The 26,156-nt window shown below is 46.9% G+C and overlaps 1 protein-coding gene across 1 annotated transcript in view; it reads left to right on the top strand.

Moving 5' to 3' along the window:
• The first annotated feature begins 17,293 nt into the window (after positions 1-17,293).
• Positions 17,294-26,156, top strand: part of LOC121337208 (fer-1-like protein 4) — a 38,802-nt gene continuing 29,939 nt past the window's right edge. The window contains exons 1-9 of the mRNA XM_041407156.1: positions 17,294-17,372; positions 17,472-17,527; positions 18,488-18,576; positions 21,152-21,251; positions 23,433-23,524; positions 24,120-24,161; positions 24,268-24,432; positions 24,710-24,770; positions 25,932-26,063. Coding sequence (XP_041263090.1) covers positions 17,294-17,372; positions 17,472-17,527; positions 18,488-18,576; positions 21,152-21,251; positions 23,433-23,524; positions 24,120-24,161; positions 24,268-24,432; positions 24,710-24,770; positions 25,932-26,063 — 816 coding nt within the window. The remainder of the gene's footprint in view (positions 17,373-17,471; positions 17,528-18,487; positions 18,577-21,151; positions 21,252-23,432; positions 23,525-24,119; positions 24,162-24,267; positions 24,433-24,709; positions 24,771-25,931; positions 26,064-26,156) is intronic.

The following is a 26,156-nucleotide window of genomic DNA, read 5'->3' as shown; positions in this document are numbered from 1 at the left end:
TATTGTGGCCAAAATGCAGGACTCGGCCCTTGGATTTATTAAACTTCATCTTGCTGGACTCTGCCCATCACTCCAACTGTTCCAAGGCTCTCTGCGGAGCCCTCCTACATTCCAACAAATTGATACGCACTCCCAGCTTCGTCTGCAAATTTACTAATGAGAGAATGAACACCCTCATCCATGCCATCAATAAAAACACTGAACAGAGCTGGCCCCAGCACAGAGCCCTGAGGGACAGCACTGGTGCCTGGCCCCAGCTGGATGCAGCAGCGCTCAGCAGCACTCTCTGGGCCGGCCATGCAGCCAGTTCTGAGCCCAGCACAGAGCGCTCCTGTCCCAGCCCTGGGCTGCAGCTTTTCCAGGAGTGTGCTGTGGGAGACAGGGCCAAAGGCCTTGCTGGCGTCCAGGTACACATCATCATCCACAGCCTTTCCTGCATCCACCAGGAGGGTCAGCTGGTCATGAAAGGAGACCAGGTTGGTCAAACACAACCTACCCCTCCTAAACCGCTTCTGGCTGGGTCTGATACCCCTGCAGTCCCGTAAGTCCTGCATGATGACACTCAGTATAAACTGTTCCATCACCTCACCAGGTATTGAGGTCAGGCTGACTGGTCTATAATTACTTGGATCCTCCTTCCCTCCTTTTTATGAATAGGTGTCATATTGGCCAGCTTCCAGTCATCTGGAACCTCACCAGTGAGCCAGGACTGCTGGTAAATGATGGAGAGCGGCTTCACAAGCTCATCTGCCAGCTCCTTCATTACTCTGAGATGGATCCCCTTTGATCCCATGGATTTATGAATATCCAAGCAGCTCAACAGTTCTCTGACTGCCTCCTCTTAGATAGTGGGGGGACCATTCTGCCCCCTGATATCATCAACCAACCCAAGAGGACAGTTGTTCTGAAGGCAAGTCGTCTTCTCACTAAAGACTGAGGCAAAGAAGGCATTAAGCACTTCTGCCTTCTCTTTGTCTGCAGTTACGTTCCCTTCCGCATCTAATAAAGAACAAAGGTTGGTCTTACCCTTCCTTTTACAATGGATATATTTGTAAAAACACTTTATTATCCTTTACAGAAGTTGCCATTTTAAGTTCAAACTGACCTTTGGCCTCCCTAATTTTTTTCCTACATGCTCTAGCAGCCCCCTTAAATACTTCCTGAGAGACCTGACCCTCCTTCCAAAGATGATACATCTTTGTTTTATTCCTAAGCTCCTCCAAAACCTCCTTGCCCATCCAGGCTGAACATTTGCCTCATCGACTCATCTTTTGGCACACGGGGACAGTCTGTTCCTGTGCCCTCAAGATCTCTGTTTTGAAGCATGCCCACCTTTCCTGAAGTCCCTTATTTTTAAGGGCTGCTTCCCAAGGAACTCTGAATAAGTCTGCTAAGTAGGCCAAAGTCTGCCCTCCAGAAGTTCAATGTAAAAGCCTTATTGGTGTTCCTCCTCATTTCACCAAATATCAAGAACTCTATAATTTCCTGATCACTGTGCCCCAAGCGGCTTCCAAACACATCTCCCACCAGCCCACCTCTATTTGCAAACAGCAGATCTAACACAGTCCCTCCCCGGTGGGCTCACACACCGGCTGTGACAAAAAGTTGTCCTTCACAAACTAAAAATTTCCTGGACTGCCTTTTGTCAGCTGTATTCAGTTCCCAGCAGATGTTTGGCAAGTTGAAGTCTCCTACAAGAACAAGGGCTGATGAACCTGAAACCCTAGCTGTTTATAGAATAAGTTGTCCACATCTTCTTCCTGGTTGGGTGGACAATAACAAACTCCCAGTAGGATGTCAGCCTTGTTGGCCTTCCCCCTAATTCTCACCCACAGGCATTCAACTTCATCATCATTAGTTTCAATATCCATGCTGTCCAAAGCCTCCCTAATATAAAGGGCCACCCCTCCACCTCTTCTCCCTTTCCTGTCTCTCCTGAAGAGCTTGTAGCCATCCACTGCAGCACTCCAGCCATGTGAGTCATCCCACCACGTTTCCCTAATGGCAATTACGTCACAGCTCTGCTGTTGGACCATGGCCTCCAGCTCTTCTTGTTTGTTACCCATGCTGCGTGCACTGGTATCCATGTGCCTCAGCTGGGCTGCTGATTTCACCCCTCAATCAGGCTTACCACTTGAGTGGTAAGCTCGGGCCTCCTTCCAGACAGCCCAGCTGCATCCCCTTCCCCCTTCAGACCTAGTTTAAAGCCTTCTCAACAAGTTCTGCCAGTTCATAAGCTAAAAACCTTCTGCCCTTAACAGAGAGATGGAGCTCATCTGGTTCCAGCAGGCCAGGTGCCATAAAAGCTGCCCCATGATCAAAGAATCCAAAATTCTGCCAATGATACCAACCCTTGAGCCACTTATTGATAATGTGAGCTCTCCTGTTCCTTTCACCATTTTTCTCAGCCACCAAAGGGACCAAGGAAAAGACTACCTGCAGCCCTGTCCTATCAACCACTTGTCCCAGTACCCAAAAGTCTCTTTTAATTGTCCTGACACGCTTCTTTTCAATCTCTTCACTGCCAGCCTGGAGTATCAGCAGTGGGTAATAATCAGAGGGCTGAATCAGCCCAGGCATTCTCTCAGTGATATCCTGTACCCGGGCCAGGGAGGCAGCAGACCTCTCTGTGGGGTGGGTCTGGTTGACTTATGGGGCCTCTGTTCCCCTCAGAAGGGAATCACCCACCACAATTACTCTTCTTTTCTTTTTGATATTAGAGATGGTGATCCATCTTACAGATGATTCATAATTGGGAAGCTCACTGGGCAGATAATTTTCTTCTAAATCATCTGTCGACCTTTCCAGATCCAGGGGCTCATAACTAATCTGAAGTGGCACCTGGCTAGGGAATGAGGGTCAGGAGCAATTTTTATTATTACCTCCCTGAGCAGGGACCCATTTCCACTACCCTTCACCTACCAGGTGTCCTTCTATTGTCTGACAGTGGGAGGCAGGGGTGTCCTCTGACTCTTGGTGGGCCTCTCTCAAGGATGGATGGGCAGAACTCCACCAATCTATTTTCCTCTCTCTTTCCCTGATACTCCTTAGTCTTTCAACCTCCTCTCTGAGCTTAGCAACCAGTGAAAGGAGATAGTTCACCTGTTCACACCACAGGAAGATTTCTTCCGCAATGCCCTGAAACCACTGATAAACTCAAGTAGTCCGTGCAGGAATGGGTCTGGACAGGTGCATCCTTTTTGGACGCTTCCATCTGGTTACATACACTCCTACTACTACAGTTTTTGATCGCGTAAAAACCATTACTACCAGAATCCTAAAACCTACCAACTAACAGAAACACCGCAAACAATACACAGTTCACCTTACTAGCAGGAAAAGCCTGCAACCCTGCCTGCTTGCCCTGTCTGTGTGAACTGCCTTGAGACCTGCCGTGCCACACGCTCAGACACGAGCCATGGCCCTGTTTGCCTGCTCCTGTCCACTGTGCTCAGGCTCGCCGTGCTCTAGCCACTAATGGGTGAGGGAGGAAGCTGCACCCTGTCTACCATTATGTAGCTGTGCTTGAAGGGCTGTGGGGTCAGGGCCACTGCTGAGCCAAAATTAATCTATTCTAATTTTTTATTCAAACCTATTTTCACCATGTTATGTTCTCTCAGGTTATATAAACAGCAGCCAGCTTCCTCTAGAGAAAACTGTTCTGTCTTTCTTGACACCTAGCCTGCAGCACCCCATTTTCTTGCAATTCTTGCACTAAGTCTTGCACTTCAACACTTAGTCTTGAAGGAAACCAAGCAACCTCTCATTTGGAGTGGCTGTCTAAACTGAAATGTGTTACAGGTGTGGAAGAGAGGGAGAAAAACTGCCAAGTCATCTCTGAGAAACTCCTCTTTCGGTTGAGAACATCCTTCACTTGTGTTTTCAGCTGCTTACAGAGCAGCTGTAGACAGAGGTCTCCTCTGTTATACACACAAGAAACCTAAGGCTGTTTTTGAGTGTGTGTGTGTATTTTGAAGCCCATTTTGCTGCTCCTTGTTAAACCTCTGCCAGCTCCCATGCAAAAGGGAGTGAGTCCTCTGTGTCTACCCTGTAAGGAGTGAAGCTGAAATAAATAGGGCAGGAGATCTTTCTCCTTTTTAATGCCTTCATTAAAAAAATCAACTCAGGTGGGAAGAAACAACGGGTCATGCCCACACCGCCGCTGCTCTCAGGAGTGGCAGGGAGGAGGAGAATGAGTGCAGCTCTGTCTGCTTGTAGCTATGATATTTTATGAAAAATCCTTTGCTAGGATTTTTCCCTCCTGAGGAGCTGAAGAGCCTCAGGAGAGAAATGTAAACAATAACTATCTGCTGCTGTAGAATGTAACAAGTGCATCTTCCATTGGTTCATGTAGATTGTTTTCAATTGATGACTAATCACAGCCACCTGTGTCGAGGCTGTGAGCAGTCACAAGATTGTGTTGTACATTCTATTTTTCTTTTTTTTAAGTCTTCTGATCAATTTTTTCTTTCTATTCTTTTAGTATAGTTTTAATGTAGTATTTTAATATAATATATATCATAATATAATAAATCAGCCTTCTGAAACATGGAGTCCAGACTCGTGTCTCCACACTTGGGGTTTTCCAATATCTGCTGGTCTGCAGGCAGAGCTGGGGCTTCTGTCCTCAGGAGAAGCAGTAGGAGATTCTGCCTTTTCAGTCTGACATTCGAGGTCCCCTTTCTCGTCAACCTCCTTAAGTTAGGGTGGGAGGTAAAAAGGATCTTAGCAGACACGGACTTAAGTTCCTCACCTTTAGACATCACTTACATCTCTTAATTCCATGGTGGCTCATTGTTTTTAGGGGTTTTCTTGCAAGATTTGGTGAGGGGCTTTGTTGGGGTGTGTTCCTGATCAGTTGTAGTTAAATGAAGTTAAGTTCTGTATGTCCCATCCTCCCCTTTGTGTTAAAAGTGGTTCTGCCCAGTTTGTCTCCTCTCCTGAACCCCTGTCTGTTTTCCTATCACCTCCCTTGTTGTCCCAGCAACCAATGTATCCTTTGTACTGTTCCTCCGTGGCGCCCTGCCTGTCACTCGGCAACCCGACCCTTTCGTCGAGAACCTTCTCTCCAGGGGGTCGAGTGATTGGTTCAGGGGCCAGGGCTTCTCCCCAGGATACCCCAGGTTGGTCAAGCCAAGTTGTCAATTCCCCGTTGTCCACTACCCCTTGGTCCTCTATTGGTTGGAGGCCAGGCCCCTCCTTTGTACCCACCCCTCTTTAAAAGTGACTGTAGCCTTGTTAACATTGTCTCTGCCTTCTGGACATCCTCGCTCCTCCAAGTCCTTATCCTTTAATAAACCCAGTTCCTCCAGGAGTCAGAGTCCGCCTTTTTATCTCTTCTGCCAGAGCTAGCCAAGGCCTTCTAAGGCACACGATCTCTGTCACAGCGGATCAGAGTGTGTGCTCTCAGCACTGCAGCTCGGGTGCCATAGGGCTCGGCTGGGCTGCCCTGACAAGGGACACACGCGGCTGCAGGGCTTCCTCATTTGCATACCAGCTCTGACGTAATCTCCCCCTGCCCCACTACCTGCAGCTTTCAGGTGTCATCTCCCTGGAAGCAGCAGGGGAACAATTAAGCTGATTTCTAACCATTAACAGGTAATTGAAGAAAACTATTAACAACAGGTGATTACAACATGAAGTTATTAACAATAGCAATTGGTTTAACTTGTTAACTCTGCAACTTAAAAAAAATAGATATTTTTTCTATTCATAACAAAGTCACTGTTCTGCAGCAAGCTGAGTTATCTCCAGGTATAGGACTCATTTATGATAGAAGAGACCTTTCCTGTTTTGGGGAGAAAGAGGCCAAGAAGTTGTAGAGGCAGGTCTGAGGAAGTTCTTTTCAGTGTGGAAGCAGACCAGAATTTGAAGGAGATGCTCTTTACCCACAGGTAAGTGGCTGAAATGTGAGCAAGAAAAGGGACACAAGTCCTGTAGCTGTAACTTAGGAGGAAGAGCTGCATGGGTGTGGGCCCATGTGAAAAGCCATGGGAAGCTAAATTTAGAAGCTACTGACCTAGGATGGCAGAATTTTGCCTGTTTTCTGTCTTTTACTCTCCTCGGGGCTCCAGATTTTAGGGAAAGTGCAGGCAGCTACTGGGCACTTTGGTGGAAGAATGGTAGGTCTGTTTCCTGCCACATGTTGCCCTGGTGTAGCTGGAATGCAGATTGATGGCACTGCTGTCAAGTTAGAGGAGAGGTCAGGTTATTTTCCTCAGGACAATGTGTTGTGTATGCTCTCTGTATCCCGCAGTCTCTGGCTTGATTTATCTTCCCGGTGAGCACAGAGAACACCCCAGAACTCTTTTTACCCTCACCAAGATTAAAGAAGCACCTTTATATTTGTGATCCCCAAAGATATTTCAACCTCAGGTCTTTGAAAAAATCAAAAGCTGTTGCATGTGGGAGTTCAGTGGGCAGGATTCCTTTTGCTTCCTGGACATGTGGCAATAAATATTGGTGACATTTCATGCCAGGCTATGGCACACTACCCAGCAGGCAGTGGGAGATAATGCCTTTTTTGCCTGGATAACTGGTTGGGTTAATGACCCTCCTTGAGGTCTAAAATACGCAGGGGACAGTTTTGCTAAAAATAAGGCACTGTCTTCAGGTGGGTGGAGTAATGAGACTGCTTGTGGTGTTTGAGGAAGCCACAGAAACTCCACAGAGAGGTGCTGTCTACTGACCAGCTTTGAGCAAGTACTGGATCCACTCAGCAGCAGCATAATTTGATGGTCTGGATGTCTCATTAAACTGACTAAGTTGCACTCCTCACTCCACTCTACCGATGACTATGTGATAGATATTAGTATAAATTCATGCTCATAGAGATATATATATATATAATAAATCATGCTTGTAGATTATCTGTTATAAAAAGCGGCAAGGTTTAGAAGTCTTACACAGGGGTTGGGAAAGAGATTACCTCACTGGATTGTGAAAACACAGGTGGTCACTGAATAGAGGTCCTAATTAGCAAGTGAAGGAGCTAGCTCCTGCAGAAACTCTGGGTCTTGGAACGCCCAAACCATCATCGGCCAATAGGCCCTAGATAACCGAGGATAGCCCAGAACTCACATCTGAATGACTAGTTCCCAAAACTTGGAATTTACGTGTCTGTTCCTGGACTCTATATTGTTTTCCCAAAGACAGCTTTGTCCGACCAGAAGACAGGATTCTTCCAACACCAGACAGAGGACATAGAACTACATGAATATTCAGGAAAATTAATAGAACAAAAGAAACTTTGCTCTGGACAAGAAAAACAGTATATAACCAAGGCTCACAGGACGGACTTTGTGAACTCGGTAGATCTGATGCGAAAGGGGCTCAGATTTGTGTTCATCCAATGTTGAGTCCCAGGCTCAGCGCTGTCCCTTTGATTGTGGCTGTCAGAGATTGTATTTCGATTCGCAAAATAAAATCTATCTTCTTTTAATTTTAATTTGGCTTTATCAAATTATTTATTTGGCCTTATCTGGTTGCTATCTATAACAACTGGATGTGGGGTCAGCACATTGAGCTTTCTGAGTGTTTTACACTGATGAGCTCACTTACTTGGGTTCACAAAAGTGGTGCCAAATGCTGTCAAGTCTGCTATGTTTTGTTGTTGCATGGTCGTGCTGGTTTGAAAGTAAACTGTGAAACGAACCCCACTCAAAAACCTTAAGAGAGATTACATGTCAGAATTAAAATTTATTAAAGAGATTATGATAAGTATGATAATACAGAGAAAACTGGTTTTAACCCACAATGACTGAATACAACCTGGCACCCTGTTGGTCAGTGTTAGGGATATGATAGAAGTTCATGCCTATGAAATATAGATATATGTATTAAATATGGTATTAAAGGGGGGGGACCAAGGTGTAATCCTAGGATGATGAGACCACAGCTGGCTGACAAGGGCGGAACACAGCATTAACATATGAAGTGTTATAAATGAAAAATGAAAAATAGCCAATTTTAATAAAAATATTTAAAAAAAAATATTTTGCGACCGTAATACAGTCTCGACTGCCACCAACCAAATCGGACAGCGTACCTCCCCCAGGAGGTGATGCGGGTGAACGTGAGATTGGCCTCGCTAGCACCAATTCTACCCCGTCCACACTGGCTGCTCCAAGGCAGCAGTTCTTATACGGTTTATTTCTCCCGCGGCAGGATGTCTTTGTTTCTTTCTGAGTTCTTCATATTCAAGTTGGCTCCTTTCCAACACAAAGCCTCTGTCTGGGAATAGAATAATACACTTCCCTGATTCCCGGAATCTGGCATTCAGATGGAAGGTGTTGATGGCCCTGGTCCTCTCAGATAGGTATCTTGTCCGGGCCATCATCGCTTGGGCGTCACTGGGTGCAGGCTCCTGTGAATGCCCATCTCCTGTGCAGCCAAAGTTTCCTTCGAATGCAAATGTGGTGGTGCCTCTCTGTCCATCTGCCGAAGTTTCGCCATGCTGGGGAAGACTCTCCCCCCCCACCATTGTACACCAGTAGCTCATTTTATACATATATATTTTGATACACCTTTTATTCCCATGAATTACTACCCATATCTATAACAAATCCCTCACCTCTTTTATTAACACATTAATTCATGGGTAATTCTAAAAAATTAAACCCACGTGTTTTATTTTTAGTGGCTTTTTATACACATACAAGTGACCTCCTTCTTAATCATCCTGAGGTATTCCCTGGTATTCCCTGCTGTGCTCAATTTGTTTCTCAAACTGAGCTAGGACGTTAGCTGCCCACCTATGTGGGGTATCCTCCTCTAAGTTCATAATCGTTGAAACTGGGTTAGCCTTTCCTGTTGCCATCTCTGGGTCCATTGGCATGGCCGCTATCTGCATCCCCTGTACAACTGAATGTATCAACCGGATAAAGCAGAGGATCAGACAGGGTAGGAAGATGACTCCAGCTATGGAACAGAGAATAAAGAAGATTAACTTCTTCCACCATGCCCCATCAAACAAATTGTCCCACCAGGATGCGTTTAGGATCGAGTTCCACTTCTGGATGGGCACATGAGCGACCTTCTTTATTTCAGCTGCAAGTCCTCTGATAGTCTCCCCATAATCATCAATTTCAATGCAGCATTCAGATTCATTGAATTTGCCACATACTCCTCCTTCCTCTGCCAGCAGATAGTCCAATGCTATTCCATTTTGTTAAACGAAAGCCCTCATTTGGGAATGCTGCCTTGATAGTAACTCCAAGGTGTCTGCAGTGTGGTTGGACACAATTTCCACCACTGCCTGGAGCCTGATTAACTGGTTCAGGAGATATATCGGGGTATGGTAACCCCAACTACCATCCTGAGCCCAGGTAGCGGGCCCATAGTATTCAATGATACGCTCTGTGGGCCATTCCTCCTCCCCCCCATTTCTGGCTCCCTTCAAAGATCGGAAATTTCTTTCTTACATCTCTCTTTTGACGATCTAGGGTCTCATAGAGAGGAGCCCCTAGTGAGCTACTTTCTGACCAAGGCAAGGAGAAGAAGGCTGGTCTGATCCCTCCCAGGGTGCATGACCCTTTCCACTTCAAAGACAGCTCACTGTATGCTTTCTTTCCACAAATCAAATATATTCCATTTGGTGCTTTCCAATTCTTTACTTCCCTTGGTTTGTCCCAAAAATCTCTTAACCCCCCTAGGGATTGGAAAGGGTTAGCCCCAGCTTTCTTGTTCCAACAAAGTCCCATGTTTTCATTCCATTCTCATTGATTATCTTTTTTCTGACTCCAGTACCCGTAGGGAAAGAAGTTCTGGTTGCCACCTTTGGCTTTTGTTATATGAATTTATGATCAGCTTGGAAATACAAGGTGTAAAACCTACAATTTCCATATATTCTCTTCCTTCTTTACTTATACAAATTGTTCCAATTATTCGCTGATCTAAAATCCATCCCTCGGGTTGTTGAATCAATTTGGAAATTTTGGTGTGATTCCATTTAAGCAGCTGTTCTGGGGTTAACCCTTCTCCTTTCCAAGGCCACTTTTCAGCTGATTTTAAACCCCCACATATCCAGCAATTTGTAAAACCTAATTCCATTGCAATTTCCTGCATGAGGTCTATGAACAAGTTCTTGTCTGATGCTGGCAGGCCAAATTCGCTATATTGTTTTTCTAATTGTTCATAATGCTCACTTAAAGTTTTTAACCTTTCCTGCTCGATCCTACGTTTCCTCATTTCGGACTTCTGCCTTTTTAACTCCTGGGTGATCTGTTGAATTTTACGTTCCGGATTCACCCATTCTTTATTTTGGGAAAAACAGAAAGTTCTGTCATATTGGAGGCAGGCTGGATCATCATGATCTTTGAGTAAACCTATGATGACCGGTTCTTTCCCCAAAGAGATCCTATTCTTGTACTTTAGATTCTCCCCCACCCAATATGTTCTTCCCCCCATGGTACATATTCCCAACTGTTCACTGTAATAACACAACTGGTTCACTTGGAAATAGCCCACAAAAATTGAATCCATTCTTCCCCCAGTCCACACAGTACAATTACATTTATGTAATTATGTAATTATGTAATTATGGGAATCTTAGCAGTTCCAATACTATGCCTTTTTCTGATAAGGGTTGACTTACCCACCCTGGACGTCACCTCAGGTGAGATGCAGATTTTCTCCCCCTCTTTTAGACAAACCTCATATCAAGTGCTGTTTGACCAACAGTACCTATGAGCTGTGCCTTTAGTGCAGTCCGAAGAGGCAAGGTTAGGTAAAGCCTCCACTTCACCTGACCGCCCTTGGTGCAAATCTCGCAAATTCGGCTGGGGTCCCACCGATCTGAATCGGTTTGTGTTTTGGCGAGTGCGCTAGTCATGGGGCACGTGGCTAGACTCAGGCTCATCAGGGTTATGCCGATTATTGTTCCTCTGCCGCTGCTCTCGCCCACTGGGTTGCCTCCAGCGGCAGGGAGTGCCATCTTCTTGGCAGCAGGAATCATTATCTCGGAGATCATAGCTGGCCTGGGCTGCGTACCTTCGCTTAAACACTCCCCACTGGTTGAGCCTTACTGGCCGGGCACTGCAGGGTACTTTGTTCTTTCTTTGGCACTCGATTGATCAAATGTGAGCCCGGAATTGGAGTTTTCCCCTTAGTCCATTTTGGAAAAGCCTAAACCACTGTATAGAGTCTGCTTCAATCACTCCCAGTTCTGTGAGTAACGTCGAGAGTAGGTTAGTCACCTGCACTTCATGGTTAAAGCCATCCTCGCACAAACCCCTAGGTCTCAGCCCCCTGTCACAATGCGCCACCCATGTTATCTTACACTAATAGCACTGAAATGACACAAACCGATAGGCTCTTGACATTCGATCCGGTCAATCTCGGTCATCAGTGTTGTCTGTGCAGGGTTAACTTCAAGTCTCCAGGAGGCGAGAGGACCTCCCACTTGGGTGTGCCTGTTTTAGATTCCACCTTCTTAATTCTGGAAGCGTGTGTCCAGCCCTTTTCAGCAGTTCATACGTTGTATCTGTAGTCAAGAGAACAAGAAAGGGCCCTTCCCAATGAGGAGATAATGGCACATCCTTCCAGGTTTTTATCAGGACGTAATCTCCGGGTTGGACTGGATGAATGGAAAAGCCCACAGGAGTTCCTTGCATTACAATTCCCTGTTTTCTTAGCTCTTGCAGGTTTCGGTTAATAGTTACAAGATGTGGCCTTATTTGCCCATCTTCAATCTTGGGGGGTCCTATCGGCATCCCGTGTTCATAGGGCATCCCGTACAGCATCTCAAACGGTGATATTCCTGTTTCTGAATTTGGCAGAGTCCTGATATTTAGTAGAGCCAATGGTAAGCATTTAATCCAGGACATTTTGGTTTCTAAAATTAATTTTGTTAGCTGTGCCTTAAGAGTTTGGTTCATCCGCTCAACCTGGCCATAGCTTTGTGGGTGCTAAGGGGTGTGATGCTCCCAGCGGATCCCCAAGGCTTCTGCCATTTGCCTTATTATTCTAGAGGTAAAGTGGGTACCCTGATCTGAATCAATATACTTCACCAGTCCATATCTAGGCACAATTTTTTCTAATAATATTTTCAATACTACCTGTGTGGTTGCCTGGGAACTGGGAAACGCCTCCACCCAATGTGTAAGCTTGTCCACTATGACTAATAGACACCAGTATCTTCCCAGCTTTGGCAGATTGGTGAAGTTGACCTGGACCCTTTCAAAGGGTCGATATGCCACTGGTCAGCTTCCCATTGTTGTTTGTTTTGCCCGGTTTCGGTTGATTTTCTGACACACCATGCACCCTTGCACCTCCTGTTTAGCTAATTCATATATTCCTTTACACCCAAAAAGTCTTAGGAATTGATCAGCCAGTGCTTGGGTTCCCCAATGAGTTTGTGCATGTAACCTTTTTAATATTTTCTGGGTGTATTCTTTAATCACTAACTCCCTTCCATCGGGTAATTTCCACTTACCTTCTTCGAATTTTCCCCCTATCTTCTTGTTTTCCTCAATTTCTTTCTCAGAGGCATGTGGGGGAAATTCTCGCCCTTCCTCCTCACAGTTCTCTGGGGTACTTACTGGTAGGAGTGCTGCGTGTTTAGCCTCCTGGTCTGCTAAATTGTTACCTCTTGTTTTAAACTGAGTTCCCCTTTGATGTTCTTTTACATGTACTATAGCGATGGCTTTTGGTTCTCGTATAGCCACCAATATTTGTTCTATTAGCTCCTCATGTAGAAGTCCTTTTCCTCTAGTACTGATCAGTCCCCTTTCTTCCCAAATTTTTCTGAAGGTGTGAACCACTCCAAAAGCGTATTTTGAATCAGTGTAAATGGTTCCAACTTTACCTTTTAACTTTAGCAGGGCCCTTAGCACTGCATAAAGTTCACATGCCTGAGCCGACCACCCTGTATTTAGAGGACCCGCTTCTATTGTCTCCCCGGTTACCCCATCTACAACCGCGTATCCAGTTTTCCGTTTTCCCTCTATGACCCGGGCTGACCCATCTACAAACCATTTTTCCCCTGTTTCCAATTCCTCTTCTTCCAAATCAGGCCGAATTTTGGTCTGCAACTGGACTATCTCAGTGCAATCATGTGTGGGTATATCTGAGGCTTCTCCATATAAGAACTGAGCCGGACTTTGTGCCGTTGTGGTTTTTAATTCTAGGTTGTGAGAATGAATTAAAATAGCCTCATATTTCAAAAGCCTTGCGTCAGTGAGCCATTTTTCTGCTTTCTGTTGCAAAATATTTCTGACGCTATGTGGAGAATACACTTCCAAAGGAGCCCCGAAAGTTACCTTTCTGGCCTCTTCTACCAACACGGCCATGGCTACTATAGCTTGGAGGCATGTGGGTCACCCCCTGCTAAGAGGGTCTAATAGTTTTGATACATAGCCCACCGGCTTCCTTGATCCTGCCCAGTCTTGAGTTAGCACCCCACATGCAGTGTGGTTGTTTACATCTACAAACAATTGAGAGGGTCTTTTTACATCGGGCAGGCTTAGTACCGGAGTGCCTCCTTTAATTCTTTAGAGCTCCGTTCATCTTGTTCACCCCACTTGGGCCTTTCAGTGGTCAATTTCTCATACATAAATTTAACCTTTTTACTATATTCCTCTATCTACTGCCGACAAAACCCTAAAAGCCCCAAGATTTGTCTTACATCTCGGTTTGATTGAGGTGAGGGCAGGGAGATAATCCCTGCAATTCTTTCCGGATCTAGCTTTTTCTGCTCCTTTACTAGCCAGTGACCCAGATATTTTACCTCGGGCTCCGTAAACTGGAGTTTAGTTTTTGATACCTTTAAAGCTCGATCTCCCAGGAAGTTCAAAAGGGCAATGGTGGTCGCCCTAACTCCTTCTTCCTCGGGTCCTGCTATTAATAAATCGTCCACATATTGTAGTAACTTAGTCCCTTTTACTGGGACAAATTAACTTAAAAGCTGCTCAAGGGCCTGGCCAAACAGGTTGTGCAAGTCTACAAATCCTTGGGGCAGGGAGGTCCACCGGAGCTGCTGTTTGCAGTTTGTCTCCGGATCCTCCCACTGGAAGGCAAAGTAATTACGGCTTTCCTCTGCCAGAGGGCATGTCCAGAAAGCATCCTTTAAATCAATTACACTTTACCAGATATCTTCTGGTGAAACATTATTCAGCAGGGTATACGGGTTGGGGATCGTGGGGAACAAGGTTTTGGTTCTTTGGTTCACCGCCCTTAAATCTTGTACAAGGCGATAACTCCCGTCCAGCTTCCGGACTGCCAGGATGGGAGTATTGTGCCTCGACATACACGGCTCCAAAGTCCCCTTTCTAGTAAGATCGTCTATTATTGGTTTTAGACCCCACCGACCCTCTAGTGGGATCGGGTATTGTTTTAGCCTGATGGGGTCTTTGGGTTTCTCCACCTCTATGCATATAGGTTCCATTTCTAATTTCTCTGCTTCCCCCCCCATTACCCGAGGGTTAATTTCTCCCTCATCTTCCAATGTTAGTTTATACAGCCTTACCATAAGCTGTGATTCCCATGCTATCAAACTTATGCCTAAGCGCACCATCAAATCCCTCCCCAATAGGTTATAATCTGCTTCTTCCACTAGCAGTAAATTCCCTAAACACATTTTATTTTCTGTTTCTATTTTGACATTTCTATTTTTTATTTTTATTACGATTGGGCCAATTTTTATTTTTACCCATAACAGTCAGGGTGATGGTACTAGTCCTGTCGAAGTTCTGGTCCTCCTCCAAATCTATCAAGTGGTGGTGCCAGAAGTCCCCAGGCCTAAAGATTTTATATACTCATGTTTGTTAGGAAAATATATCCACAATGCCAGAGGTTTATGTCCAAAAAGGAAACAGAGGAGTCCTGTAGCTTTATTCATGAATGAAGGGGGAGACCATGGGCATTTTCTACAGGGTCTCTCAAAATGGTGGAGGATGCAGTCTCCTATTTTTGCTAATTCCCAGCCAATTTTCCCCTCTCTCTTTTCCCATTGGCTGAGGTACTTGAGAAGTACAGACTTCCCTAATGGCCTAATACAGGCTCCCTTCCAATGTGCACACCACACAACTCCAAGCCCCCACCCCTCTTTTCTTTGTATCTCTGTTCTGTTTCTCTAAGTCCAAGAATTTAGCAAAGCCTTGGGTGAGCAACAGTGTCAACTGGTGGAATTTTTCCGGAATTTATGTTTCTTCCCATTGTTTTTTTCACATATAGCATCTGGCCTTATCTACAAACAGGCCCACAGTTTGTAAAAACACATTCCTCTCATTCCTTTCAGGTTCAGGTGGGGATGCTCAACACCTCCCTCAGGGCGGAGAGTTTTATAATTCAGGAGGTAGCACAGTGAGTCATGGGATATTTTGAGTCCTTGATAGTTTAAATGTTGCAGCTGCCCATTCTCCTGTCCCATTGAGTCCTTTATGACCCATTAGCAGAGATGACCCCTCAGGCTGGATGTGACTGTGCTGGTGCTTCCTTGGTGGGAGTTATCACAGCTCAGTCATTGGTGTGAAGAAAAAGGAACTCTGCCCTGTGTCGAAGGGTTTGCCTCTCCTTCTTATTTAACCCCCGTCTCATAGTCCTGAGGGGTTGGGTGTGCACTGAGCAGCTTCTGCAAATCCATCATCAACAGTTCATCAGAAATGAAGTAGAGGGGGGTAGAATACTCCTGTAGCTAGGACAGTGGTAAAACTGCATCTTCCTACCACAGCATACTTCCACCACCCCCAGCACTGCTTTTCAGGTGGTCCAGGAAGAGCCTGTGAAAAAGGGGAATAAACGGAATACCTGCAGGGCTTGCTTCAAAGCAACTGGCATTACACAGGTATGATTCACTCCTTGGTGTTTGTGGAGCTGAATAAGCCACTCTAGCCTGCTGCAAGGCACTCTGTACAGCGTGTATGGATGGAGGTGTATGGACAATCATGCTATGAAAAGCTAGTGCCGACAGAGGAGACAGAAGAGTCCTGAAACTTTATTTGAATAAAGGGAGAGAGTTCACTTTTCTCTCTTGAGGATTTGCAGGCTGCAGCCTCCTTTTATCCTAAACTCCCGACCACATATTGCCCTCTTCTTGCCCATTGGATGAGGTACCAGGAAGGTACAGCCGTCCTGAACCGCCTACCACGTATTCCCCTTTGAACCTGTCATTTTACAGCAAAGTTCAGAAGTTCAGGCTTGTGTAGACCCAGTTGTCTGTTTCGGGAGCCAAATTGTCTGGGGTCTGCAACAAACCTACTGCCCAAAGTTAGTAGAGACATTAAGACCCATTTCAAGATAACACCCATACCTTCACCCATCAAATTCTTTGTAAAGACATTAGCACACATCTTTCGAATCACCAGTGTTTGGTGCTGGGTGCTGAGAGGCAGAACCAGACCCTCAGGAGGAAGAAATGATCTCCAAAATCTGCTCAGCTCATGTTTGTTCGATAACATAATGTTAAAATAGAAACTATGCTATGTAAGCATAGTTTCTTTGCTTTAATCTGGTCTGAATTTGTGCTTTGAAAGAGTTCTGACATCTCTATCAGCTCTCGAGCTGGATTAGGCCCGGGGGCTGCAGCAGGGAGCACAGCCAGCTTCTGGCACCATGTGCCCCAGGTCTCCCTCCTACCCCTCCTTGTGAGGTTGCCAGCACCCTGTGGAGCAGCTGAAGCTCCTGTCCCACTGCCTGTGGATTTTGATGCTTGTGTGTGCCCTGCAGAGATCTGGCAGCTGGGGTGCAGCTGCTGTCACAAAGTGCTTTGGCATCCTACCTCCACTGAGTAGCACCTCAGGCCGCTGCTCAGGAGGCTGCTGAGCATGTGTTATTTCCTCATGTCAGAGGAGCCTAACCCTCACAATCTGAGCTGCCCTTTCTCACACTCGCTCTGTTTGTTTTGGAGGGTTTAAGCCACAGGACCTGTGATTTTGTGCTAGGGAAGGTGCAGGGCTTGAGCTGAAAGCAGAGCCAGGCTCTGTATTCGCAGCTGGTGTCTCTCAGTTCTGAATTCAGCAGCCCACATCCTTCCAAGCACCAGCTGAAGCATGGCCATGTGATGGGTTCCCTTCTCCTACCATTTCCTGCAGTGCTCCCCGAGGGTCCCCCGCGGCTCAGGGCTCTCTCAATCCACAGAGGTACATTCGAGGGGGTTCAGCCCGGTGCCGTGGGTTGAGGGAGGGAGGCAGTACAGCCAGGGCTTCCCCCTCCTCTCTGTGTCCCTCAGCAGGGGCTGCCTGACCCATGGGCCACTGGGGTGTGGAGTGTCTGGCCAGACCGGCTGGGGGAGTCGGGGTTGAGTCACTCTGGGCGGTGCACAGCTGAGCGAGAGGCAGTAGGGCCCACCACGAGCTCCATGGCGCTCAGCGTCGGTGTCCGGCGGCTCTCCCAGCTGCCGGGCTATGGCGAGCGGCAGGTCCATCTCAGCTTCCGAGGTGGGCTCCAGGTGGCCGGGAGGGTGGGGGTTTGGGGATTTAGAGCTGGGGGCTGCCTTCCCCTGCCAGCCACCTTACACCTCCTCTCTACTTCTCAAGGCTTCACCCAGAAGACAAGAAAGGTCTGCTGTGGCCCAGAGGCCATCTTCAAGGAGGTGAGGAAACTGGGATCATGTGGAACATGTGGGACTGGGATGGGACAGGTCAGTGTCTTGGTCATAAAATCATAGATTGGTTTGCCTTGGAAGGGACCTTGAAGATCATCTTATTCCAACCCCCACACCATGGATAGGGCCTCCTTACACTAGACTGTTTCCTGGAAATTTCTCTGCTGTCTCCTTCTGCTCTGCTCAGAGGGGCAGATGGGTCCCTCACATTGTGTATGTGACCTATACTTACAAGCTCCAGGAACTGAAATTCAACTGAGTGACACTGCTTGGAAGCCTGGGCACATCAAATCTGAAGGCAAAGCTTCCCTTGCCCTCAGAAAGCCAGATTGTCACTGCAGTTGATGCCTTGTGGGGGCAGGAGTGGGACTCGTGTTTGAGTGCATATATGTGTGCATATGTGTGTGTGTGCAGGGGCAGGGATGGGGGTGGCCTGGGAAGCATGTCCGTGTCTCCAGTGCCATCCCCACAGAAGCCTGTGACAGCCCACCTCTCCCTTGATCAAGTCCCAGTGCCAATGTGCTGCCTGGGGGGGAGGTGGGGGGGAGCAGGAGGCACAGCCGCTGTTTTGGATGTGTGGTAAGTTGAAGCCTCAGGGTGCAGCTTTTCTCTAAGCCAGATGACTCCCTGCCTGAGTGATCACTTCTCCTCAAGCACCTCTGTACGTTCCCGTGTTCTGTCTCGCTCCACAACCTTCCAGCTCAGGGACTCCAGCAGGCACAAGAATCCTTCTTTTTCCAGGGTGGTGCCGCTCTGACTTCTGTAGCAGCTGACTGTGCTGCTGGAGGGGTTCTATGCCTGGCCAGCAGGAAAGTAACTTCCCATCACAGCTGCTTTTCATCATGTCCATGGACTTGGTCACCTCACAGAGGAGCCAACCAGCCATGAGACATGGGAAAGTGTGGCTGAGAATGAGTTGTCATCCCTTTCTGCTCCATTTGTTTGCAGCTCTTTCGTTGGCCGCACTATGGGAAGCTTGTCATGGGTGAAATGCTGTCCATTAAAGTTTACAACTGCAGCAAGGTTTTCAGTAACAGGTGGGTCCTTTGATTGTTGGGGTGATCAGTAGAGGTGAGGGACAAGACATACTGGTCTTTACATTGTCTACTGGCAGTAGAAAATGTTTATTGATTATTTGATGGAAAGAAGATGAGCAGAATGCCACTTACAGAGGAAGGATGGAGCTGGTTGTTCTGGTGGGGCAGCAATACTGTATATATTAAGTTAAATAAGGAGAATGATTTAGCTGTGCCAGCAGTAACAGGGACTACGTAAGGATCCAGATCAGACCCTCAACTGGGACAAAGGTTAAAAAAGGCCCTAAAAAACAGCTACAAAGTCAGGTCTTGCTGCAGACTGAGGACCTGCTGTCATCCTGAACATCCCTGTGGTGACTGTGACCATGTTGCACCCAAATTCAACATATCTGCTGGTGAAGAAAAGCCCTGAATGCATTGTGTTTAACCTTTAATAAGACAGCAATTTCAATGTAAAAGATCAGCCAGAATTCAAAATGCTTCTAGGTGGCACAGGCATAACATTGTGAACTCAGTGGCTATTTCAACAGTTGTAAAACACTGCAGCAAAACCCAAGAATAGAGATGACAGATTGAGTAGTGGAACAAGAAAAGCAGCAGAGGCATGTCCTTCAGGACATGTGAAACACGAAGATGCAGGGAAAGGTGCCAGCTCTGATAAGCAAAGTTTAAGAACTGAAGAAAAATGCATCAGCTAATAATGCAAACGTAATAAATTTGTATACAGCTAATAATGCAAACGTTTTCAAAGATGCCAGAGAGGGCATGGAGAAAACAGATGAGCACAACACATGTGAAACACAGATGATGACAGAGCAGAAAGTATGGCAGAATGTTGTGTCACTATTTCCTGGATGCTTTTCTTATGGGAGCTGGATCAGAGGAATTGTCTCTGACTGAAATGTCAACAGAAACTGCTGCAGGACAAAGAGATACCGCAAACAGTAAAAAAACAGTAGGAGCTGACAGCCTGAAGCAAAGGAGTCCAGTGGGAAATGAGTGGATTGACACTATATCCACACACCTCCACTGCTGGGGAGAAGCATAAGAGCAGGTGACAAACAGTACAATTCAAAAGTGTTTGGTTTGGGCACTGGGATGCTCAAAATGAAATAGAAAGAAGGGGAAAACTTGTTACATTGCTGTATCTGTTTATGGTCTCTGAATTTCTGTGTGTGCATCCTTCCTGTGGCAGCAGCATCAAGCTGGCAAAGCTGGAAAGGAGGAGGATGAGCAGACAGCCTCCTTCTTTGGGGGTAGGAAGTTGGACAGGCTCTGTGTCTCAGAGAAAAGGGAGGTGAGAAGGAATACAAGAGATCAACAGCTCACAGCTGAAATTGAGATGTGTGGGGAGCAGTTCCTCTTGTCCAAGTCCTGGGTAGGCTCTTCCAGTGGTGGTTCCCAGCTGGCATTGGGAAGCTCTGCTTCATGCAGGGCTTAGCTTGGCTGCCAGAGAGATGTCATGAGGAGATGGAGGTCCATGTATACATGGGTGCAGATAGTGACACACAAGCCAGGGTTAGGACTGGCAAATGCTGTCCTGCATGCCTTACTGCCACTTGCAGGGAGCCAGATAACCCTTCTCCAGGGAGAAGCCACTTTGGCGTAGGTAAATTCTGGCCTGAATTGCTGCAGACAATCTTGTGGTCATAGCTTTATGTCCTAGTTCTATATTTTCTTGTGTAAAGCTTCTGTTTCCCAGTTGTTTTTTTTTTTTTCTAGCAGAGTCCCCCCAGCTCTGCTGGGTGCCCAGACACACACACTGGCTCCTCTGAAGCCCAACTCTGCTGAAGGGAAGATCTCCTTTGCACTCCATGAGTCTGGATCTGCACAAACCTTTAACCATCAGTGTCAGCTCAGTTGCAAGTAGCTGTCTGGGCATGACTGGGGAAAAGGCAGGACTTGCTGCAGGGTCGGTCTCAAGTATTCAGCTGCCAGACTCCCTATGGAAAACACTTCAGGGCAGCTCAGAGAGGCTGTGAGTGGCAGAGTAGAGGTCCCAGTACTCCCCAGGATGTAGGCACTGATGCTATGTACAGTGTTGTTGCAGTCTCTCTTTTTAGTCCAGTGTTATGAAAATTAATCCACAAACACCAGAGATTTTTGTCCAAAAAGGAGACAGAGGGGTCCTGTAACTTTATTTGAATAAAGGGAGAGGTTATGGACATTTTCCATGGGGTCTCTCAAATTGTTAGAGAACACAGCCTCCTTTTTATCCTGATTTCCCGGCCACATTTCCCTCTCTCTTTCCCCACTGGCTGAGGTACTTAAGAGGTACAGACTTCCCAAAATGCCTAATACCTAAGACTCCCTTGTAATTTGTATACCCCCCCGCCTTTTTTTTCCCCCTTGCGTCAATCAATGGAATTTCTATGGAATGTATGGTTCTTCTTTTATCTCTCTGTATCTAACTTTATTGATCAGCAGACTCACTGTTTGCAAAGACAAATCTCTCATTCCATTCATCAATCAGTGGAATCCTTCCCATTGTTTTTTTTATCTCTCAGTACTAGTTTTATCTACCAGCAAACCCACAGTTTGTTTGTAAAGACAAATCCCTCATTCCTTTCACCAGGCTGCTTGGTACCCTTGTCCTCAGCCTTCAGCACCTGATGACATCTGGAAGGCTAATCCTGCGTGAGTCCCTTGTGGACAAGAGCAACAGAGTCACTGATGTAAGTCCTCCATGGACAGCCTGGCGATTAGTAATCAGTAAGGCTTTTTGGGAAACTTCATGTGGTACTCTCTAGGTGGACTGGGGACTGAGGGGAAATCCAAAATGCTGTTTGAACTGGAAGCACTGTGGCATTTGTGCCATCTCTGCACAGACACTTCATATCCACCAAGAGGTTTCTAGGAGCATCTACAAATGCATGGGTTGGGCTAGGGCTCTTGGAGAACTGTCAAGGGCCTGAATGAACAGAGGGAAGCTTCGTAAAACCTTCTCAAGTCTGGGAAATGGATGTAGGAAGTGGCATCTCCTCTGCTTCATGCACCATGAAGTGCATGTGTATGGGCTGCTGCAGTGATGGAGTGAGGTGGAAGGTGATAGGGTGCCTTGAAACCCCCAGTAAGTTTTTGGGTTAAACACCAGCACTAACTGGATGGCTTAATGAGTGTCTGGGACAGCATGAGTGTTGCTGACACCTGACTGCCCCTCTGCTCTGCGGGTCCTGCTCTCCTCCAGCCCTGGCATTGGGGCTCAGTCGGTCCTTTGCACTTGTAGAAGATGAACACCACCCTAAAATGAGCTCTTTCCTGCTAGCTGGGTGTGCAGGTGCAGCTCAGTGTGTTCCAGACTGCCAGACCTGTGTCAGGGCAGCTGGCAGGCTGCAGGAAGAGCTGAGGCAGCAGTCTTGCAAGGTGCTGCACATGTGTTTACTCTTGACACAGGCAATATGACTAAACCACATGGTGGCACATGGTATGCAAGCTCTGTGGCCACCAGACCACCAGCCTGAGTGGCACAGGCACAAGTTGCCGGTGTTACTGGACTCCTGGATCATGGAGCAGGTCCAGTTAGAAATTGATCACTTCCAGGATGATTTTTAGCCCATTCAGCTCACTGGATAAATGTTCATGCCAGCAAAGAGACAGGGATTAGACTCACCTCTTGGTGCTGTTGCTGGCTTGAAGGGACTCCGTTGTATAAGGTCAGAGGTACACTGACCAGCCCTTTGCCCCGGGTGCCTCTTCCCTTGCACTAACAGCAACACATGTGCTGGTGAGCTGCTCCAACCAAAACCCAACCACATTCAGTTTTGCTGGGTTAGTTTTGGATTGTGCAACCCTGGCTGCACAACAGCTGCAGGGGATAGAAATAGGGCAGGCAAGACTGCTCATCCAAGAGCAGCCTGGGACCCTCTCAGGTCAGCTTGGATGAGACATGGCCCCAAGAGAGAATCTGCTCCTTTAGAAAACTGGAAATCAAGCCATTAGACTTCCTGCTAGTTCAAATCCTGTTCTCCTCTGGGAATAGAGCACCCCTTCTTCTCCTGGTGATTTGAAGGAGTGCTTTTAGGGCCTTAGCTTTTCATCCAGTTTCATCTCAGGCTTCTTCACCCTCCAGCCTTTGCTGCTGCCTTTCCTGATCACCGTACTGCTGATTTCTTGGGCTGCATTTCTTTTCCCAGAAATATGTATTTTCCAGGGATTGAGCTCTGAATCCAGAGTACATCCCTTTCAGCCTGCTAAGGAGTGATCTGCACCATGCTAGTGTTTTTGGCCTCTGCTGGGAAATAATTTGTGTTTAAGTTGGTTTGAGGTCAGGCTGGCCACCTGCAGACAAGGGTGTTCAGACCTGTGTTGGCTGTGCCAATACCCAGCATGCCCTGTACGTCTCTGGCTGTCCTTCCTTGTCTCTTGTGATGCAGGCTCACGATGGTGGTTTCTCCAGCATTTTAATCCAAGCTGTCCTTTCTAGGGATCCTCTGCCAGCTGTCTTGTGCCTCCTCCAGAGAGACTGCTCCAAATCCTGCATGTTATTGTGCAGGGCTCTCCCCAGTTCCCTTGTCAAAAATGCCTCAAGGCTATTCTCAGGGCCTCTTTATGGTAGATTTGTAAAGTTGAGCCAGCTTTTATTCAATCAAACATGGAGTTTGAGAAGCTGTAGAGGGGAGAGTTTTGTTACATCTAGCTTGTTTATGGAGACAGAAAATGGGAGTCTGGTATAAATATGCTTCTTGTGGGGACATGACCACCTTTCTTCTGCATCTTTCCACTAGCTTCTAATTTCTTTTCTTCCATGTCCCCCTTTCTTTCTTTTTTTTTTTTTTTTTTTTTTTTTTTTTTGTTACATTTTTGCCATTGTTTTGTGGCTACCAGACTCTCAGGCCCTTTCACTTTCTACTTTGTAGATCTACATTGAGTTGGATTTGCGCTACCAGCCTCCAAATAGCTCAGCAGGGAGCTGGGTTGAAGAGGATTTTGTCTGTCTTATGAAAGACAGGTATGAAAATCCTAGGAAGAGCAAATTTCCAGGCAGTTTGTACAGCTGCCTTTGTCAGTGGCATCCTTTGGGATGCAATCCAGCCTTATTTACTCTGCACTTCTTGCCTGGCTGATGTGTCTCAACTCCACAGCAGCAATAAGGGAAGGGGGCTCTTGGATAAAGAGATACCTTGTTATCACAATGAGCCTTTGACTGCAATGATCTGCTGTAGGTGCTGGGAGTCCTGGGACTCCCTAGGAGACCCTTGAGAGCATTTATGCAGCCCTCCTGGCTTGTGGTTGCAAAGTTGCTGGCCTCCAGCAACTCCATGCACCCTGCATGCTAGTAGTGCCCAAAGCCAGGGGAGTTGTAGTTTGTAAGTTGTAGGCAGACAGGATGACAGGCAGCAGCAAGGCCTGCAAAGTGTCACTTGTGGAACTAGAGGGAAAACAGCAGACACATGGGGTGGACAGTGGATTAGCTTAGGAAAAAATTGCTGGTGTCCCTGCCAAAAAATAAACAGGGGAGTGGCTGGGGCACTGTTCCTTAAATGCATCAGGGAACAGTCATGGCACACTGGTCTTTAGAGAAAAACATATTTTGTTTTTTACAGTTCGGAGTTAATCATCCACAATCCTGGATTTGAGCAGCTGGAGTAAGTAGCCCTTGAATGTTTTGGCTCACCCTCCTGGGTGGAGGGCAGTGCACAGCCCACTTGTGATGGCTGATGTATGGCTCATGGCATGTCGTGGGGCTTGCAGGACTGCCGAGTGGCTGAGAGCGAAGGAACTGGACAAGAAGGCAGCTGCACTAGGCAGGAAGCTGGCAAAAGGTCTGGAGACTGAGGAAGAAGAGGAAGAAGAGGAAGATTTCTATGATACATCTGAGACTGAGGCCTCAGGCATCATCTTCAGTCCTGTGAAGAGGTATCCATGGCATGGTCTTCTTTCTTGCCCTTGCTTAGGTCCTGGTGTAGAAAGTGCCATATCCTGGGGAATTCCTGCAGCTCATGACAGTCTGCTTTGGCAAAATGTCAGAAAACGTCCATCTCTAAAGGCCCTAGACAGGGTGTGCTGGGGATTTGCTCATTCTCAAGGCGATGGACCACTATTTGTGAGGTTTTCTGTTGCTTCCCTTGGTGGGGACTTACTCAAGTCTATGTTGACAAGGACACCTGCTCATGTGGGCTTTTCTTCTGTGCAGCCGCTCCAGACTCTGCTCTGCACGGGACCTCTTTGCCATCCCAACGCCGCAGAGTTTCCAGGTACTGCAGCAGTGGGTGCATGTCCCCATAGCTGCCTCTGGCCCCGCAGCCAGTCCCTTACTGCCTTGCTGAAGGCCTGGGCTTCTCCAGTTGCTACATATTCTGTCAAGGCCACTAGCATGATGACCATCATGCTTTGTGTGACTTCCCTGTACAAGATGTAAGATACCCTGAAGGAACTGCATCCATGAGTGCTGGCCACAGTATCAGTAAGCCCATGTAGTTAGATATGGATAAACAGGAGAAGGGAATCAGCTACATGTGCCATTGCAAAACACTGACTGAGCAGAGCTTCAGGGAGTACCCAGGCAGGGCTGGTACCTGCCAGCTTTCCCAGGGTCTTCTTTGTATTCCTTAGGGACAGCTGTGGGACATGACCAGGGCCAGAGGACTATGTAGGGGCTTGCTTGGACATGCCAGGAGTCTGCTAGGAAGTGGTGGCTCTGGCTGATTATCTCACACCAGGCTAAATTGATTTCAGGGAGTCTCCCAGGATGACTACGGATTTAAAAGTCCTTCTCTGGTTCTAAGTAAACATGGACTCACATTTTGTCCTATCAACCAAGCATGAAGTTTTTGTGAAGGTTGAATTTCCTACCATCATTCTCTTGAAGCAATCATTCTGTACCTTAACCATGGCCTAATTGCTTGTACTGAGAAAAAATGTGAGAACATTTCTTTCATATCTTAGACTTGTAAGCAGTTGCAGTAAATGTAAGTAAATTGTAAGCAGCCACATTCCAGTCTTTCCAATGGTGTCCGTCTCAGTAGGATTCAAAAAGGAGCATTAACTGAAGATACAAAAAGCTCTGTGGACCCTCCCATGTGGGAGCAGTGGATTTTCAACCCCTTGGGATCAGAAACTGAGAGTACAAGTGCTGGTGGGAAGGTCAGCTCTTGTCAAAAGTACTGGGGCTCTTACACTTTATTTCCTTGCTTGTCTGAAAGAAACAAGTATCTCAAATACTACTTTGATCTGTCCTGGCTGTAGCAGATTTCAGCAGCCATGCTTTTGCCTGCCCTAGGCATTGAGCTCTGCATTGAGACTGCCCTGTACATGTGCATAGTGGTATTCTTGAAACAATCTCACGATGGAGGTGTAAACAAGGAGAGTGCTGATCCAGACAAGGAGAGTGCTGGTTTTCTCCCATATTTTCTCAGGTTGGGATTAATGTAATTGAAGCACAGAAGTTGGTGGGGGTGAACATCAACCCCTTTGTTGTAGTCAAGGTGGGAGAAGAAAAGAGGCACACAGCGACACAGAAGTCAACAAACTGCCCCTTCTACAACGAGGTATGTGATATGGACAGAGGCTCTGTCCTTGCCCCACCAGTGTCCCGAGTGCCTGGGACCATGCTTGCAAGGGATGCCTGGAAGCCTGGGGCT

Source organism: Onychostruthus taczanowskii, unplaced genomic scaffold (assembly GCF_017590055.1).
Source record: "Onychostruthus taczanowskii isolate IOZ18803 unplaced genomic scaffold, ASM1759005v1 scaffold256, whole genome shotgun sequence".
Taxonomy (NCBI): domain Eukaryota; kingdom Metazoa; phylum Chordata; class Aves; order Passeriformes; family Passeridae; genus Onychostruthus; species Onychostruthus taczanowskii.
The sequence above is the reverse complement of the archived record's forward strand: the minus strand, read 5'-3'. Positions and strand labels throughout refer to the sequence as shown.